Genomic DNA, 20,616 nt, shown 5'->3' with positions numbered 1-20,616 from the left:
TTTCCAATTCAATCTGTCCAGGGGATCTTAACCCAATTGCTTCAGGTTTAATGGTCCCGCACAATCGTTTAGAAATCAGATTTGAATCACCCTCAATACAAGTAAGCCACCCATCTGGTCAGAACTACTGTGCACTGCTCTAAAATAAATGCTATGAATGGAACAGCAACCAGAATTTTTATGCATGGTTTTCAGTGAAGCATTCGGAAGAATTGTACTCGATAACAGTGACGTCAGAATGAATATTTTGTGTGGTAAATCTCGAAACATTGAGGTGTAAGTAGAAGCACTTCACACTTTTTGGGGTGCAATACATTTATCTTTGCTCCAGTCGAGTCTTATGAACCTGGAATATCAGAATGCAGGGGGCAAATTAGGTCTTAATTTCATCCTAATTAGTGTTACACCACGTCATCGTCTGTTCATTTTTTCCTATCGGGGCCCAATAATTTTTCCGTAGCATAAATATTTGTTTCCCACGCAATGTGGGAAAACAATGGGTCCATAATCTCCCAAAAGCTAATTTAACTCTGATACAGAATTATGTAAATATTTGTCTCTCAGTTCTCCTGACACCTCTGGAGAGCTTGTAAACTGATGAATAATAGGTTGGTTTTCCTTATTACTTACCCACACCCAGTCACGATGTTTTGCTTTCGCACGTGACATTTTAGATACAATTTCACAGTTACTCATATCAGATGGACTGTCACTCACTTAAAATCCCATCCTAAGTGCGGCCAGTATCCAGTATTCGGGAGATAGTAGGTTCGAACCCCACTGTCGGCAGCCCTGTGTCGGTGCGACGTGAAGCAACTAGCAAAAAAAAAATCCCATCTTCAGTATTGTCATAAATGCCATCACTGTCCTCCGAATCACTTTCAATTAATTCAGCAATAGCATTGCTATCACTGACTGGTCTTTACTATGCTCAGAATCATGGCTAGGACACCTGATGAAATGTTCCTGCTTTCAAAGGCTACAATTGGGCAATAAATTACAGTGCAAGTTCTTAGAAAGACAGGTGTAAATAAGCCACATTCCTGTTCTATTCATAGAAGTTTGCAAAATATTTTTTAAATTTATTTTCTGTCAGAATGTTGAAAAAACTTAAAATATAAATAAGGTATTATATACAAACAAAACAAAGTAAATCTTATGTCACAAACATATTTCACACAAAGTCTGCCCACAAATGGGCAACAGCAATTCCCTCTTCAGTGGCTTGAGTCAAGTCTTGAAGTGTACAACGAACAGGGCAGGACTGACAGTCATAAAGGTGTTGGGTAGATTGTTGCTCCCCGCAATTGCAGAAGTCTGACTGATCTTTCAAATAACCCCATTTTTTAAGGTTATCCTTGGATTTACCTACTCCACTCCTCAATCGATTTAGTGCCTTCCAGGTTGTCCATTCCAAATGATGACCAGGATGTGGAGATTCAGAAGGCACAATCCAGTCAGAAAGATGCTCCATTCTTGCTCAGAGACATTGAGGATACTTTTCCTGGACTTCGGTCTTCTGGGTGGAGGTTGATGCCCAAATAACGGGTGGGTGTTTGTGAGATCCACCTTCGACCTCTCTTGCCTTGCAAACACTTGTCGCCGAATGTCTGGAGGAGCAATACCAGCCAAGCAGTAAAGTTTTTCAATGGGAGTAGGTTTGAGACACCCAGTAACTATTCTGCATGTTTCATTAAGGGCTGTATCTACCCACTTTTCATGGGGTGAGCTGAAACAGACAGGACATGCATACTCAGCCGCAGAAAAACTGAGAGCAAGAGCTGAGGTTCTTAACACAGTTGGACGGGCTCCCCATTTGCTCGAGCCACCGGGCGAGTTGGCCGTGCGCGTAGAGGCGCGCGGCTGTGAGCTTGCATCCGGGAGATAGTAGGTTCGAATCCCACTATCGGCAGCCCTGAAGATGGTTTTCCGTGGTTTCCCATTTTCACACCAGGCAAATGCTGGGGCTGTACCTTAATTAAGGCCACGGCCGCTTCCTTCCAACTCCTAGGCCTTTCCTATCCCATCGTCGCCATAAGACCTATCTGTGTCGGTGCGACGTAAAGCCCCTAGCATTTGCTCGAGCCAACTTTCCAGAGGATGTTATTTCGGGCTGAGACTTTCTGTCCAGAATTAACACAGTGTTCCTTGTATGTTAAGGTCCAATCTAAGGTGACACCGAGGTACCTTGGTGTAAAACAATGCTCCAGTTGCTTTCCCTCCCACGTCACACCCAGCTGCCTAGTAGCTTCTCGATTTTGAAGATGAAATGCACACACCTGGGTCTTAGCAGGATTTTGCAGTAGCCGGTTCTTCTGATAAACTGCAAGTTCATTAAGTGTATTTGATAGCTGCACTTCAGTGGTTTGAAAGTCGCATTGGAACCACTAAAGCCATGTCATCTGCATATATGAAGCTTCTGGTATAGGAAGGCCTTGGCTGGTCATTCGTGTAGATGTTAAAGAGGATTAGCGAGAGGATTCTGCCCTGGGGAAGTCCATTCCGTTGATCCCTCCACCTACTGTACTTTCGTTGAAACTCAACAAAGAACCAGCGGTTCTGCAGGAGAGTTTCAACAATCTTCGTGAAAACATAATCTCTGGTGAAGTTATAGAGCTTGGTGAGCAAAGTTCTATGATGCACTGTATCGTACGCTGCTGTAAGGTCCACGAATACCACTCCTGTGATTTTACGTCTTACAAACCCATCCTCTATGTGCTGAGTTACATTGAACACCTGTGATGTGCAGTTCTTCCAGATCTAAAGCCTGCCTGTTCTGTAATAAGATGTTGATCTACTTTAGATGTGAGGTGCTCAAGAAGGATCCTTTAGAATATCTTTTATAGCTGACATAGTAATGATAGTTGCCAGTAGCTCTTAGGATCTAATGGATCCTTACCTGGTTTCAAAAGGGCTATCACTTGAGACTTCCTCCACAACTTAGGTATCTGTTTACTCTGCAGGCAATTGTTTAGGAAATCAACAACCCACTTCCTTGCTCTGGAACCAAAATGTTTTATTTGTTCCACTCTCGTATCATCCAGACCTGTAGCCTTGCCATTTTTGGATTTCTTTATGGCCTTTTCTAGTTCCTCTAGGGTGATATTATTAGTGAGGTCGCTAGACTCCTTGTCTATCTGGCGTTCTATTTTAACTCTATTCATATAACCCCCTATTTTTCCTTTGAGCAAAAGTTGATGAGCAATGGCATATGGGGACAAATTGACATGTACAGGTGCTTTTGTGAAGTCATTATTAAGCCTCTTTAAGAGTCGCCAGGCTTTCTGAGTACTTTTGGACATGTCCAGCTTTTCAAGGGTAGATATCCAATGATGTTGTTTACCTTCCGCTACCGGGCGAGTTGGCCGTGTGGTTTGGGGCGTGCAGTTGTGAGCTTGCATCCGGGAGATAGTGGGTTCGAATCCCACTGTTGGCAGCCCTGAAGATGGTTTTCTGTGGGTTCCCATTTTCACACTAGGCAACTGTATTCATATAACCCCCTATTTTTCCATTGAGCAAAAGTTGATGAGCAATGGCATCTGGGGGGGACACCTTAATTAAGTTCACGGCCGCTTGCTTTCCACTCCTAGCCCTTTCCTATCCCATCGTCGCCATAAGACCTGTCTGTGTTGGTGCGATGTAAAGCCACTAGAAAAAAATCTTCCACTAATATCGTTGTCAGTTCTAGAATTTTCTGCACAGTCTGTTCACCAAAGGGATTCAACTCGAATAGATCAGTGTATTCAGCCATCAGAGATGAGGAATGTTGATAGAGACCAGGAACATAATTCATTCGACAACTTCTGGGAATTGATTGTCTGGCTCTTGTTCACCGCATCTACAAACAGGTCCTAGACAGTCATATAAATGCCAATATCAGATCTTCCGAATATGCAGTGAACTTGTTCCAGTCCGCTTTCCTAAAATTATATTGCCTGCAGAAAGGTAAGTTCATGGGACGTACCGCAGCAAATACCTGGCATGATGGGTCTGTGCTGTGTGTGTGGTGTAGGGATGCTGGTGTTCTTTACGCACTTCTGAGCAATTCCTCCTTCGCCAACAAAGATTAGATCAGGGTTATAACCTCGTTGCCAATGCCGCTGTTAAAAGAAGGAGGTAGTTTAGTATTGTGTAACAGTAGCATCTGGTGGGTCTCAGCCCATTCCAGTACAGCCTCTCCATCTTCAGTCTCATGTTCTTATCCCCAAACGTTGCTTTGACTGTTAAAGTCACTAATTACAATGTGAACTGCTTGATTGTTGAAATTCCTTGGTTTCTGGAAATGGAATGCAGAATTTGGTGGTTTATATATAGAAGAAACAGTGTAATGATTTAACTCAACTGTAAGGAGTTCTTCATCAGCACCGTCAGATATATCAGTGGACAGGACCGCTATACCAGGTTTCACGAATGTTGCACATCATGCTGTTGACTTGGTCTCTCTACCACTAAGCGCATGACAGAAATTCTTGGCCGACTGGACGAGTTGGCCGTGCAGTTAGGAGCACGCAGCTGTGAGCTTGCATCCGGGGGATAGTGGGTTGGAATCCCACTGTCGGCAGCCCTGCAGATGGTTTTCCGTGGTTTCCCATTTTCACACCAGGCAAAAGCTGGGGCTGTACCTAAATTAAGGCCACGGCCGCTTCCTTCCAACTCCTAGCCCTATCCTATCCCATCGTCGCCATAAGACCTATCTGTGTCGGTGCGATGTAAAGCCACTATCAAAAAAAAAAAAACTTGGCCTGCTCCGATTATTGTCTCGATGGGTTCCTTATACACAAAGGACATCACAGCCATGTTTCTTACATAAATTCTTCAACAGTTCTTCTTTTACAAGGGACATTCCTTCGATGTTTATGGACATAATCGAAAACTGTGGCCCTGAAAAGGACATTTTAAGAATCATCTTTCAACAAATATATATATATGATCAAAATATAATATAAGGACTTACAAAATATAAGCTAGTACACACGACTCGGTGCGGCACATAACTGTCTCGTCATTTGTGTTGAAGGCCTGGCCAATGCTTGCATGAATGTCGTGCCAAATGAGTCGAGTGGGTTAAGCAGCACCTCCGACACCACATCTGAAATGTCGCAATACGACCTGTCAGTTTGGAGTTTGGTGTCTACGTGCTACCCACAAATACTTTCAAAATTCGCTTCCTAAGTGCTAGGCTCAGTTATACCCTGACTTCTTGCTGACACTACACCCCCCCCCACCCCCCCTAAAAAGAAAACCAAAGCGCATGGCACTACAGTCCTTGAAGCGCCTTGGCCTACCAAGCGACCTCTGCTCAGCCCGAACGCCTGCAGATTACGAGGTGCTGTATGGTCAGCACGACGAACCCTCTCAGCCGTTATTCTTGGCTTTCTAGACCAGGGCCGCTATCTCATGGTCAGATAGCTCCTCAATTCTAATCACGTAGGCTGAGTGGACCTCGAACCAGCCCTCAAGTCCAGGTAAAAATCCCTGACCTGGCTGGGAATTGAACCCGGGGCCTCCGGGTAAGATGCAGGCATGCTACCCCTACACCACGGGGCCGGCTTGTTGACACTACCCACCCTGCGAAATTATTCTACCCAAGTATTTAAAAGAAAATACTTGTTTGAGTGATTGAATGATATATTTAAGAATTAAATTACTTTAATAAAACAATACTATACAGGTAGAAATTCCAGTATTGTATTGGCAGGTTATGAGTGAGTGAGTGAGGAATTATTTGTTGTGTAATGTTCTCCTCTAAATCATGTGCTGTCATTATTGTTGTCTCCTGTGTACTCTGTTCTGTTGGTGTGGATATGTTTGTTAATTTTATGAGCTTGTACTACGTTAACAGCAGGTGGAGTTCTTCTCTGACTGTGCTCATGTGTATGTGTGTGTGAATGTGGTGTTGACACTAATGCATGGCATTGTTTTTAATATAGAATTTTGACCCGGATCAGTATTATGCAGCAAACGATGTGGATTTGCTGGTGGACAATTTCAGGAACAACCTAGCGTTCCTTGCCTTGAACTGGCACCACATGCTGGGGAGACCAACCGTCGCAATGATTGCCCATGCAGGTCATTTAGGTAAACCTGGTTGCTTAATAAAATGCTTTTTTAACCTGGGTGCTTACATTAATATTCTTGAAGGGCAGGTTCTTTAAGTATGCTGTACATTTCATTTTTCTGGGGTGCTTGTTTTGTTCCATGAGAAAACTGGGAAACCAAAGCTGACAACCATCCTCAGTGGGGTTATTTCCTCTTTTTTTCTCTCTCTTTCATTCACTTGGCACTTTATTTGATATCCCAATGTACCTTTTTGAAAACCTGGTTGTAAATTGTTGCAGTAATACACTGATGAGGAGTTGAACTAGAGATATACCTGGCTAGTAGTACGCAGTATTCCTTTTCGCCCTGATAGTGGCAGCAGTGCAGTACGGTATGGATTCTGCAACACAACGCAAACGTTGGTGAGCCATACTGATCCATGGCTGGTGGACAGCCTTCCATAGTGCATAGAGATTGGCCGGAGCAGGGTCCCATCCTAGACTGCCTCAATAAGATTGAGTTTGGGTGTCCTTGGGGGCCATGCAAGCATCCTCATATCCGTGAGATGTTCATTGAGCTGGGCTGAGTGACTCAGATGGTACTGCTTGGCTAGTATCAAACCACAATGGTTAAGTTAATAAACTCAGACAGTTGAGGTGCTGGCCTTCTGACCCCAACTTGGCAGGTTTGATCCTGGCTCTGTCCAGTGGTATTTGAAGGTGCTCAAATACGTCAGCCTCAGATCGTTAGATTTCCTGGCACGTAAAAGAATTCCTGCAGGACTAAATTCTGGTACCTCGGTGTCTCTGAAAACCGTACAAGTAGTTAGTGGGATGTAAAGCCGATAGCTTTATTATTATTATTATTGGTGTTCATTGAACCAATCATCCACTATTAGGGAGCGATGTGCCTATGTATTGTTTTGGTGTAGGTACAGGTCTCCTATAGGGTGCTGGAGGTGGACAAATGGGTGGACATGATCTGATAACAGGTTCCTGTATTGTTCGCTGGTAAGGGACATTAGCGGATATGCCAAGGGCATCATTTCATCTAACGTGAACAGTCTCATACGAGAATATCACCACCACTGGTCTTTGGTGGCATAGTAAAAATGGCAAGCTGTACAAGGGTTTCTTTCTTAGGTAGAACTCTTGCGACTACTGGTAGGAATGACATTTTCCTTCTGATAATGGCGTGTGGCCTCCGGAGAGGCCTGGAGCAGGTCTTTCACGTCGACGCCATATAAGCGACCTGCGCATTTGGGACAGTAGGGCCCTACCTAGGATGACTTCCAATGCTTAAGACAACACACACATACCCAGTCCCCAAGTCATTGGTATTAACCAATCAAGGTTAAAATCCCTGACTCTGCCGGGAATTGAACCTGGGACTCCCTGAACCCCCTGGACCTACGGAGGTGGACTTCCTTTTGGTGCTAATGTTGCATAGTGGGGAACAAAAAAATAATAATAATAATAAAGGCTGAAAATTATTCTTGACTTTTAATGTTTTTTTTACTTAGAACCAACTGTTGTGTACCCATTACTAACAGGTTACATCAGAGATCAGTGGCTGCAGAAAAGACAAAGCACACCTCACCTAACAACAGAAGTTGGTCATTGTAATATTATTTTTGCTAAGTTTTACAGGCTTAGGATGTTTTAGGCCATCACAGTTTGTTTCCTTCCTGCTGGGCTATATTAGACCACTTGAGGCCTAGGTTTCCAGCCAGCTCCACATTGATTCCTTTTCTCTTTATTCCTTGAGCGCTCCTTCCTTCACATTTTCCTTCTCATTTCAGTAGTCATCGTCCTTATCTTCCTGATCAATAGGGGCTAATGATTGTGTGATTTTGCAGCTTATAAAAATCATCACAGCTACCACCATCACCAGTTAGTTCGATACATTAACGACTGAACAGTATTGTCAATGCTCGTGTCTTTTAGGAATGCTGTGTTGGTATGACTGATTGTGTACCCATCACTAACAGGTTACATCAGAGATCACTGGCTGCACCTAATGTGTGACTTATCTTGTTAATCCCCGGGATGAGTGATTTCTTCTTCCCATCTTCATCAAGAGGGTGAGCATCAGCACTCATTGAGGGACAGTCTTGATGTATAAAGTATAGGGTAAGAACAAAGCCGGTTAAAGATTGGGAAACGGGTGATGGTGATATATGACCTGAGTAACCATGGGCTGGCATTTAAACTTGATACCATTTAGGCTCCCTGCATGTCAGTTTGATAGTTCTGTTTTACTCTAGCTGGTGACAAGGAAAGCAGAACACTTTTGGACGATCTATTGCTGAGTTTTGTGAAATTTTGTTGGGTAAGCAGTAAGTATGGAAATAGACAATTTTATTTGAAATAGACTTTCAACCTATTAGGTTGTGTTATACGTACATAATCGAAAACATGCTTATAGACAGGAGGTTTCGTGAAATTTTGGGAAACAAGACAAGAAAGGAAAGGATCCTTAATAACAGTCTTCCTCAAGGATCGGTACTGACACCTCTGCTGTTTAACTTATATATATCAGACTTACCGAAAACAGCCTCCAAAGCATTTGGTTATGCAGATGACTGGGCATTTGCAACTCAGGGCAAATCTATGGAGAACATCGAAGATACGCTTCCAGCTGATCTCGCCACCTTAGATCAGTACTTTCGTAAGTGAAGACTTAGGCCAAGTTTGAGTAAAACTTAAGTCTCATGTTACCATCTCAACTACATACTGGCCCACCGTGAACTTAATGTCAAATTCCAGAACACTAGACTTCCTCACAACAGACACCCAAAATACCTCAGAGTAACCCTAGACAGAACACTGTCCTTCAAGGAACATCTGAAGATTACAAAAGCTAAACTCCAGTCACAGAACAATATCATCCACAAACTGTGTGGCACCACCTGGGGTTCTTCTGCTTCGACCTTATGAAATTCTGCCCTTGCCCTTGTCTTCTGAACTGCAGAATATTGCTCTCCAGTCTGGCTGAACAGCTGTTACACAAAACTGGTTGACACACTGCTAAATCATACTTTGCACATTATATCGGGAACCATAAAATCTACCCCCACTTCTTGGCTACCAGTTCTGAGCCATATTCCTCCACCTCGCCTATGGAGAAAGAATGCCTTGTTGCGTGAGTACCAGAAGCTATCGAGGAATTCCAATCTGCCAATTCATGGAGATATACCCAACGCCTGGACAACAGACTTCGGTCCAGAAATCCACCAATAAGGACTGCCAAAATCCTGCAGCAGGATTGGATTCAAGAATGGACTTCTGTGGCTCCAGCTGAGTATCAGAACTTCCCCTGTATTACAAGAATACCGAAAGGATTTGATCTACCTCGCAAAACCTGGACAACCCTCAATCGTATCAGGACAGGCCATGGAAATTGCGCTGACTTCCTCTATAAATGGGGCAAACTTCCCTCCCCGGAATGTAGCTGTGGTGCCGCTAAGCAAACAGTTCATCATGTAGTGCCTGAGTGCTTATCAGGATAGCCCAAAATACTTTCTTGACCCAAATCCTTCTTGTATAGACTATTGATGGTGAAATTGTAACCTACGTAGTGTATTGTATATTTAATTTGTGATTGTGTGTTTTTATTTTTAATGCCATACGCTAAATAAATACATACATAATACATTGAGAAACGGAAATACAAAGAAGATCTTGCCAAGGCAAGAAGAATTTGAAAGAATGATCATCAACCAAACTAAACAGTCGGTTGAGTCATGAGGCGAAATCCTGAATCACTCCACCTGCGAGTGCAAAATGAAGAAGTAGACATTATCAACTACTTCAAATACTTAGGGAGCTTCGCTTCTTCTGACAATACCATAAACCAAGAAATAGGCAATAGAATACAAGCTGCATCAAAATTCTACCACTCCGTTCTTCAATTGCTTTGGGATCACTCATTTCCCCAAGCTTGCAAGCTCACGCTGTACAAAACATATTTTGTACGAATTCTAACATACGGACTGGAAGCAGCAACATTGACTAGATCTCTACAAAGTCGCCTACAGGCCACTAAAATGAAGTTCCTTCGGTCATGTCTCCAAAAGATAAGGAGAGACAAAATAAGGAATGAAAGTTTTCGGCAACAACTTGGATTGGACAGGAGCCTGTTGGAAACCTTACAGTTAAGCAGATTACGATGGTATGAACATGTGAGAAGGATGGCCCCAATTAGGATCCCAAGAACATACTATGAAAGGAATGTTGTTGGTAAAAGGCCCAGAGGGAGGCCTTGTGATAGTTGGAAAAGCAAATTTTCAAAGACCTTGCCAAACATGATGTTAATTGGCAGCAAAAGGTAGAACATCAGCTGTGGATGGACAGGACGAACTAGAAGAGGCTGGTAAACACCTGCACCCAGCTTGCTGGAGCAGAAAATCGTTGATGATGAATACGTGTTGAAGAGATGTTAAGTAAAGAACAAAAATGGCCAACCGAACACCAGTGGGATCCGAAACCACAACCTCCCAGTTTCGCATGTGTTGCTCTACTAATTGAGCTATGGTGGCCTAGGTCATGTTTGTTCTATTGGAAAGGATCTGAGCTAAAGGTCTGATACTACTGCCATCATATTGTAGAGTGTGTGCAAGTCGCCCGTTGTGGGCCAAGTCAATGAATATTGAATTTTCACATGTTATACATACAGTACATAGTACATGTTCAAGAGATGTTAAGTACAGAACAAAAATGGCCAACTGGACATCAGTACTTAACATCTCTTCAACACACGCTATGTATGTATAAGAAGACCTAATAGGTTGAAAGTCGATTTAGATTACAATGCGGTTGTGAAAATTCAATATTCGTAGACAATTTTATGTTTTTTTTTTTTTTTTCCAGTTAGCTTTTCGTTGCATCAGCACAAATAGGTCTTATGGGGATAGGAAAAGGCTAGGAGTGGTAAGGAAGCAACCGTGGCCTTAATTATGGTACAGCCCCAGCATTTGCCAGGTGTGAAAATGGGAAACCACGGAAAACCTTCTTAAGGGCTGCCGACAGTGCATCTCCCGAATGCAGGCTGATAGCTACGTGACCCAAACCACGCAGGCACTTGCTCGGTCGACTTTGGAGTGCTGAATGGACATCTTTCCATCCTTAAAAAATCTGACTACTTCTGCCGGGTAGTGGATCTAGAGGCTGACACTGCACCACAGAGTGAGCCAAGCTTTGTGCGAGGTATGAATTTCAAGTTCTACACTGATAATAATAATCTTGTTTTTGCCCTAAAACAGCATTCGCGCTACTCACACCATCGCACGCTCAAACATTAGGCAAACATTAGCTCAACATTTTCTCTAAACTAGTCATCGTGTTTAATTTGTAGAGGTGATAGCAGAGTGATATAGTCACTGGCTTCTCACCAAGATTGATGTAGTTTAAATCTCGACCAGTGTGTGTGCGATTTTGAAATGATAACTCATGTCCTTGTGGTTTTGATTCCACATAAAACTGGAGGTCTCACGGCTATGATCACAGTATCAAGAGTCATTTAAAAATACAAGCTAGCTTGCTTTTTTACTTGTAGATGGACCTGTTCTGCAACACCCATTTTCGTTATCACCATTAGGATATAAAAAAAGTAATCATGATTATCATCATCCATTCTCCACTTCCAACAGACCAGGTGTGGGAATGAACTATCCTCCTTTTGATGCTTGTTTCTTTACTGTTCAAGGCAATCCCTCTTTGTCCTCTTTTGCTGACTTGCTATGCCTAACATAGTCAGGGGGTTTTATGTCTGGGTAAACTCCATTAGCCTTTAGTAGTCCCCTACTTCATTTACAAGGCAGCAAATTGAGTATTGGAATGCCTCAGCAGCCAACTGTGCCATTCTAAAGGCTGCCTCGTCAACCAATGCTGCCGTTAATAACTTCACTACAACCCTGGCAAGGGGCCCATATAAGGTTCTAACAGCTGCATCAGCTGGACCAAGGTTTTCAAAAGAGGTATTACTCCTCTATCACACTTATCACTCGCCTTTTGTTCTGGCTTGTGACAGGCAGAGCCTGGCCTCCCACGTACTGGGCCCCAGTTGGGGCAGAAGTGAGATATAACACAAAGGTGGCACTGTTTAAATTGCTTAACACTGTTGAGATGTTTTTGTTGCTTGTGCTTTTGATAATCAAACATATCTGATGCTTGGATCTGCTTTGGGCATTTGCTTTGTTTGGTATGCGTGAAACATAAACCGTGAACAATGTCCTGTTCTGGATGGCTTAAAAAGCATTATCAGTTAATCCGTTGATTGTTTTTCATTGCTTCCTATGATGACTATCGGTTATCTTGTTTGTTATTATACTCCGCACTGCTTTACTTGTAAATTGACGTTTTGGCTGATTTTGGTTTTGTGTGGTGGTTACACGCTGAAACATAGACATCCAACCAATTCCAAACTGCCATTCATATCGATTTATATTGGCAGAGTGTAATCTCGAAACCTAGTTGCCAACTCTATTATTTACATTCACCACGTGGTTAATCTATCTCGCTTGACATGTATGGTATTCGGTACGGTTCACAGTCTTTTGCATTTTTCTTCAGTAATTAGAGTTTTTCATATTAGTCTTTCTCTCTCTATTATAGTACAGTATAGTGTAGTTTACAGTTTAGTATAGCATAAGTTAGTGCAATACAGGTTTAGTAGTTCAGTGTATAAAAATAGCGTGCTAGTCTTCTCCTGGTTTCTTCTAAGCAGCTACCATACTTTTGAAAACAGTTTTCCGGAGTAGATGAATTTATTCACTGCCTCAAAGCCATCTCTTTCTCTCATGCGTTGCAAGTGGCTGCCCTGTCTGCAGTCATGATCTTTGTTTCAGCCCGGTTGATATCTGCCCAGTAGAGGGCGTAAGCATAAACACAGGGTGACACTATCCCTGGCCTTTTATACAACTAGAACTTTTCAGGGGAGGCTGTCTACCAGATGTTAGAATGTCTCTGTAAGAATGGCAGACCATTCTTTCTGTAGAGCTGTAGCAAGGATAGTTAGTGATAAGGGCCCCGGGGTCTGGAGAAAAGTCGCCATTCTAGTTCATTCCAGAGGTGATCGATAGGATTGAGGTCAGGGCTGTGAGCCTCTCATCTGATTGCCGCCTAGTATAGCGTGAATCATCACACCAAACCACCCATCTGCAGTTGTCCATGGACCAGTGGCAGCAGTCCTTACACAATCACACATGGCACTTAAAGTTTACCGGCGAAATGTAAGGTTTATGGGCGGAAGCCTGAGCTTTGAACCCCAGCCCTTGTATCTCCTGAAACACAGTCATGGTGCTAGCTGCACAATTAGTGTCACTGCAGAATTCATGGGTGATGGTATCGTTCATGCAATTTTCTTGACCCATATTCTTCATTGCTTGACGGTCCCTATTGGTCAACACATGTGGCCTGGTTGGCCGTGCTTTTGTTGTGGTTGTCTCTTTACATTTCCACTTGACAATCATGTCCATGACTGTTGAGTGGGGCATCTTGGGAAGGCCAAAATTGCCCTAACTGATTGCTTACTGATGAGGCAGTCGGTAACCATTCCATGTTCGACATTGAGCTCTAAGCCACCTTCTGTAGTAGTAGCATCAGTGGCAGTCGTAGTGATGTGTAGGGGTGTCCGAATACTTTTGATCAGAAAGTGCATATTCTGTTCTTGTTAACATTCTTACGTTATCATTTTGACTTCATAATTTGTCATCTATCTTGGTCTGTATACCCATTATTTATGCGGTTTATTGAAAGAACGCAGATATGGCCTATAAGAAAGGTATCATCCCAGCAACAGTCTGGCATTGAAATGGAAAACAATGGAAACTGTTTTAGAGGTTGATGGATGATGCAATCTTGCCTCCAAAATATGTGGGGGGTTTTTTGTTGGGAGGGGAGGCGGGGGTAGGGATCGTTTGATACAAAACATTTAAATGTCAGAGAACCATTCAGCATATTTGTATACTTGGATATTTTTATTTACTTGTGAAACGGCTCTGTCCAATAGTGTGTTGGCTTCTGGATCCCGAGATTACAGATTCAAAACTAGCAGTGGTAGTTAGATTTTTGAAGGACAGAAGAAGGTCCATTAGACACTCAATGCTGTTTCAGTGATGGTACATAAAGGATCTTTTGTGACACATTTCATGTTTACCTGACGAAATTAACTAAATCTCAGCAATATATCATCCAAGAGAGACCCATTTCTCTGTTATCTGGTAGATTAAAATGGAATGTAGAAATTGACGTGCAGGCAGCCTAAATGATGTCAAGTCAGATTCCCTACATGTGGTAGCTGAGAGCATACTACTACTACTACTACTACTACTACTACTACTACTACTACTACTACTAGTGGAACAATATCAGTATACTGTAATTGGTGATTAAAGAAAATTTCAATATGGAAATGTACGAACTGTAGTATTTTTTAAACAGGTTTAGTGACTTTTTTAAGGAATGGATTTTCAACATCTGTATATTGCTTTTATTGTTGTTTTGCTGTTAACATTCCGAGAGATGAATGACTTAATTTGAAGTTCTTCATATTTGGCGTAATTATTCCTACAAAAAAAAAAAAAAAAAGAAAGAAACAAGAAACTAAATTTTTAGACTTGTTGGTGTAAGAACTGTGAATATACTCATATATGATGAAAATTCCCTTCATAAAAACATACAATTGTGAAAATATGTTGGATTTTTTTTACTGGTCCATAAAGAATATTTGAAGGATCACACAATCATACGTTGTTGTACTGCATTATTATGGATCAGAAAATAATCTAAAGATTCCTTGTCCAAGATATTTACATAGCATTTAATGTAAATGGTATATATTACTCTGTGAGAGCAGCCATTTATAATCCACATGTATTAATGTTTCAGAACAAGGAAAAATACCTCTTGCCATTATAACGACAATGAAGAAACTGAAGAGCGGCTACATAAATGGTACAAGGTGAGTAATGATCTAATTTTATCCAATCTTCTGGTTATTTATTAATGAACCCATTGACATATTGATTTTCTAGCCCTTCGCATGCCCACGATTAGTATTTAATTTACATAAATCACTGTTCATGAGAACTTTAATTTATTAGTTATTACAGTTTTCTGTTGCAAACTTAAATTTTGAAAAATGAAAATCCACACCCTGTTTCCAGTCATTTGACCAGGTCAGGAGTGGAATAAATAAAACCTCCATCTAGCCGCAAGGATAGGAATTGTGCTGGCTGCTGAAGCATGTTGCACTCCTATGGGGCAATGATTAATGACTGACAGATGAAATGATACTGGAGAGTGTTGCTAGAATGAAAGAGGACAGGGAAAACTGGAGTACCCGGAGGAAAACCCATCCCGCCTCCGCTTTGTCCAGTGCAAATCTCACATGGAGTGACTGGGATTTGAACCACAGAACTCGGCAGTGAGAGGCCAGCGCGCTGCAACTTGAGCCACGGAGGCTCACAAACTTTAACTTATGAAATGAAACAATCATAAATCTTATATTTGGATATTTTGGCATTTCAGTAGTTTTCATTTTCTATCTCTTGAGCACTTTTACCATCCGGCACTTCAACATTAGAGACATTGCTATTACCATCAGAATTTTCTGATTCGCTGTCACTTTTCTTGGATCCACCACCATTACTATCACCACTGACACTAAATAATTCATCCAATGTTCGGTAAGTAGTGGGTTCGAACCCCACTGTCGGCAGCCCCGAAGATGGTTTTTCGTGGTTTCCCATTTTCACACCAAGCAAATGCTGGGGCTGTACCTTAATTAAGGCCACAGACTCTTCCTTCCCATTCCTAGCCCTTTCCTGATCTGTCGTCGTCATAAGACCTGTCTGTGTCGGTGCGACATAAAGCAACTTGCAAAAAATAGAATAAAAAATAAAAAACTAGAAAATAATAATTCTTCAAAATCTGAAGTTTCTGACTCGCTTTCATTATCACTTCTATTCAGAATATCCGATATATCACCGCTAGCTGCCTTCTACACACCATGTACTCCTCTACTCACCTTGGATAGGGACAAACACAAAGAGGAGTAAAGTTTCAAGATCAATTATAATGCTGTTTGTGATAATCGAACATAATTACTATTGCAACAAAGACTAACTCTTCCTCTCTCCAACAGTATATATTGTTGGTGCCATCTCTCGGTGAACGTCTGAAATATGTTCACAAATCTACTCGTGCTCGGCTCCATGGCTGCGAGCTATCAAGCTACGTTACATCCCGCGAACAGTCGCACAGCTGAGATCTGTCGGTATATTCCAATGAGTTAATTTTTTTCTTTCAAAATCTGTATATATCATGAAATTTTATTCATGTATTTTGTTTTGTTTTTCAGAACACATGTAGAAAGGGCTTGATTAATATTCTTTTTGTCATTTTTGGCAATCTCAAGGTTTTGAGCAAAAATAAATAAATAAGCCTTAACATCTGCTCAGTCAGTCTTCTCTGTTCTACTGTTCTGATCATGTCTTCATTGACCAAATCCTGAAGTTAAATTTCCTAAAACTTCTCATCACCATCAGCATCCATCATTGTTCAAAACCTGAAACAACATACTTCAGAAATTAACAGGGACCACCTGGAGTGCCAATGCATCAGTCCTCAGATCCACAGCTCTAGCTCTTTTGTACTCAGTCGCAGAATATTGATGTTCTTCCTGGCTTAACAGTGCTCACACCAAAATAATTGACATGCATCTCAATCAAGCAATGCGCATCATCACATGGTGTATTAATTTTTATCTACTAATGTGAACTGGCTACCGGTTCTATGTAATATTCCACCACTGCCTCTAAGAGGATGTCGGTCATTGCCGAACACATGGAAGAGAATATAAATCAAGCCGCTATTACGAGTACATGCAGAAATTTTCGTAATATTACCACAGCGATTAAAGCCGAGACAACCCTCTTGGTGAACAGCAGTCAGCCTGCATTACAATCGCTTCAACATCAAAGATTCCTGGAATAATCAGTGCCAGGAGCAAACTTCCCTGATGCATCATCACATAGTTAAAACTCCCTGGGAGTGGCCTGCTGGCTTTCAGTTACCTAGACAGCACTAATGCGCTCTGAACTGGATAAGAACGGGCCAGGACAGGTTTGGTGCAATTTTGAACGTATGGGTTAGGAAGTCCTCTCTTTATTGTGACTGCAGTGAGGACCAGCAAACTATTTACCATATAACATTTAAATGTTCCCTCAGAACTTTTAAAGGTACAATGGAAGGTCTTTAAAAACTGTCTCAAGAAACCATTGACTGGATTCTCCACCTAGACCTAGAGTTGTGAATAGAATACAAACTTGAGATTGTCTGTATCCTTGTATATATTTTTGTAAATGGTAATCTATAAATTACTTTCTCCCTTAATATTATGGTAAATAAATAAAATAAATAAATAAATAAATAAATAAAATCATTGTTACATAAAAGTTAAAGAGAGCCTAGCAATATACAGTAGTCGCTGGTTTCTTACCAAAGCAGTCACGGTTGAATGCTGGCCAATTCATATGGAGTTTAATGTTTTGTATGTTCAGACAAAGGCAAAGGCCAGAATTTGACACAAAAAAAAAATCTCTTCTGGGAAAGGGATATTGTATATCTTTTATACGATTCAGTTGTTATATTTTAACCCTAGTTCTTTCTGTACAAGGTTTATGCTACTTGAGATAACAGGTTCACTTTAAGGAGGTTGTAATTTTTCTGTTATTTCTTTTACAGAGTTATGTTAGGAAATCTCAATGATTTCTTGAGTACTTCCTGCATTACAAATCTCAGTTTCCTTGGCAGTCAAGAGGATGGACAACCTGATCGTAAGTTCATATTTTATGATCATGAATTATTTTAAGGTAGCAACAAAAGCCGCTCTTAATATTAATATAGTTATTATTGTTTTTGGTCTAAAGTTATTATTACTTGTATTAAGTGTTCTGTCTGACGGCAGCCCCACCCCCCCCCTTTTTTTTTTCCCCTCCATGTTTGATGTACCTTCTGTTCCTTGTCTTGTTAGATGAGCAAGTAAGGTACCTCCATGGTTAATACAACAACCTGAAATCATTCTGGATCTGCACACCAGCCCATAAATGAACATGGTCCCCTTCGTTTATCGGAGCTCTTCATGTCCATTCTTAGCTGGTACCCAGGGTCAGTTGTTATTTACACAGATGGTTCCAAAGGCAGAAGCAAAAGTAGGCTGTGCATACGTTGGCACAAATTCAAAAAGAAAGAAGAAAAAAGGGGGGGAAAAAGTATGCCCTATAAGATTCCTGCCATTTGGGTACAAGAGTGGGAACTCTATACGGCCAGACACATGGTTCCTACATTTGCTGACTCGAGTCCACAGGCCTCGTTAAGAGTTTGCTTCATTTTGAGTACTCAGAATTCATTTTTTCTTTTCAAGCTGAACCCAACATGTTATAATCCACTTAACATTTTGCCTTCTCTTCAAGTTTTTCTGTTGACAACACTTTTTGCTAGTGGACGTATGTTGAAAAGGTTCTCACTTGTTACCTTTGTGACCTGAAACTTAGACTTAGCAGTTGTAATCATTTAAACCCAGTGATCAGGTATATATTTCCGTGAGTGAAGATTAGCTTTCTGTGTTGCAGCAAATTTTTGGTCATAATTAGTTACTTCACCTTTGCGATCAGTATTAATGATTGCTTTATAGGGCTTATATTGTCATACCTGCCAACCCTTCCGATTTACGCGGAAACTTTCCGGTTTTTAACTCGTCTTCCCATTTTCTGATTTATTTTTACTTCTTCCTACTTTTGACCAGTATAACATCTAGTACGGCCAATACTCTTCCCCTAGGATAAATTGTTATCTGCTTGTGTAATTTACGAAACCTCATTTTCAAGCGTATTTATTTGATGCTTTATTTCGTGAGTGTTTCGTCCGGCGCCTTCGTGTATCGTGTTTCCCGCTCACCACAGCAGCGTGTGCGTCTTATACAGCTGGGGATTCGGGGTGTCAATCGTCCTGTAAGCAAGACAGGGTGGTGCGCGCTAGCAACTCAGTTAATCGGGATGAAAGTGAGTTTGTTATTGTTGTTCTTGCGCTGTTAACATCGTTTTTATGCGTAGTTTCGTCGGAGTTGTAGGCCACTTGTTTTTTCTTGCATTTCTATGCTTTCCCCCACTACCAAAGTCGTATGTTAATAATGTATGGGCCGGGCTGAGTGGCTCAGACGATTAAGGCGCTGGCCTTCTAACCCCAACTTGGCAGGTTCAATCCTGGCTCAGTCCGGTGGTATTTGAAGGTGCTCAAATACGACAGCCCCGTGTTGGTAGATTTACTGGCACGTAAAAGAACTCCTGCGGGACTAAATTCTGGCACCTCGGCATCTCCGAAGACCTTATAAAGTAGTTAGTGGGACGTAAAACAAATAACATTATTATTAATAATGTATGGGACGTATTGAATTGTTTTATATGTGGTAGTTTCGCGTATTTAAGTGCATAATTTTAATGAGTTGAATGTTTTTAAGGTGGTTGGGTCTGTGACAGTTTCAGGTACTTTTCTCGTTATGGCCAAAAAATATAAAAAACATTATCTCTAAGTGTTCAGAGATACCTATAAATTTCCGTTCATTTTACCGTCTGATAAAGAAACTACCGTAATATCTCGCGTAATTAGCGCCCTTGCATAATTTATGCATCCCAATAATTTTGGGTCCAAAGTGGAGAAAAAGAAATGTTCACATATTTGACGGACCCACAACTTCGAACATCCATCACGCAGCTCCGGTTGCGTTTTGAAATAAAGATGTAAACTACTCAAGTAGCAGGCTTCCTATTGCGAAAGCGGGTATTCCAAATACAGGGTAACGTGCTGTTATTAGCCGGCAGGTAATCCTACTGCACTTAAAATATATGATTTTGTTACGCAACGTTGGATAAGCTATTTCTCATGAAATGCAGTATTTTAAAGAATGTGAAATAAACGCTGCACATGGAATCAGTGTCTCGGATTTGATTAATTTTATGAAGATAAATGTATTTCCTCTTTGACGAAGATCATCATCATGCCAAAAAATGACAAATTATTTAAACCATTTTCATCGCACTGTGATTGAAAAGCGTAAAGTGAAGGAATATTTGATCTCCCGTATAGGAACCGCAGGTCAGACGCCAATCAGTTTCCATATGCCGCAAAGTCGAACAATCGATAAGTAAGGAACATACATTGTTATCGTACGCGCTACCAGAAGCAAGAAACAACGATGCACTGCAGTGCTTGTTGTAACAGCTGATGTCAGAAAGCTTGCACCTTACATTGTTCTAAAACCAAAAACGTCTGAAGCAAAATTTCTGCGAGTGATCCACGTTCGTATTCAAGAAGAAAGGTGGATGGACACGTCACTCGTACAAGATTGGATACGAACGGTATGGGGTAATGTAGCAGGGTCCCTCCTTCGATGCCCGGCCCTTCTCGTGTTGGACAGTTTTTCTTTTTTGCCGGTATGTCATTGTTGTGACATTACATGAATTGTACTTTTATTAGTTCATGTTTATTTCAGTTCAGGTCGTATTGTCAGCTCGTAATG

The 20,616-nt window shown here is 41.4% G+C and overlaps 1 protein-coding gene across 5 annotated transcripts in view; it reads left to right on the top strand.

Moving 5' to 3' along the window:
* LOC136884342 (probable phosphorylase b kinase regulatory subunit alpha) overlaps nt 1-20,616 on the top strand; it is a 141,045-nt gene that overhangs the window by 58,498 nt on the left and 61,931 nt on the right. For 4 of the 5 annotated variants that reach the window (XM_067156451.2, XM_067156450.2, XM_067156454.2 and 1 more), the window contains 2 exons: nt 14,928-15,000; nt 17,787-17,878. In XM_067156451.2, coding sequence (XP_067012552.2) covers nt 14,928-15,000; nt 17,787-17,878 — 165 coding nt within the window. Of the gene's footprint in view, nt 1-5,930; nt 6,079-14,927; nt 15,001-17,786; nt 17,879-20,616 lie in introns of all 5 variants that reach the window. The other variant, XM_067156452.2, reaches the window with a different exon arrangement.

The sequence above is a fragment of the Anabrus simplex genome, chromosome 12 (assembly GCF_040414725.1).
Source record: "Anabrus simplex isolate iqAnaSimp1 chromosome 12, ASM4041472v1, whole genome shotgun sequence".
NCBI classification, from domain to species: domain Eukaryota; kingdom Metazoa; phylum Arthropoda; class Insecta; order Orthoptera; family Tettigoniidae; genus Anabrus; species Anabrus simplex.
Note: the sequence above shows the minus strand (reverse complement) of the source record. Positions and strands in the feature narration are given on the sequence as shown.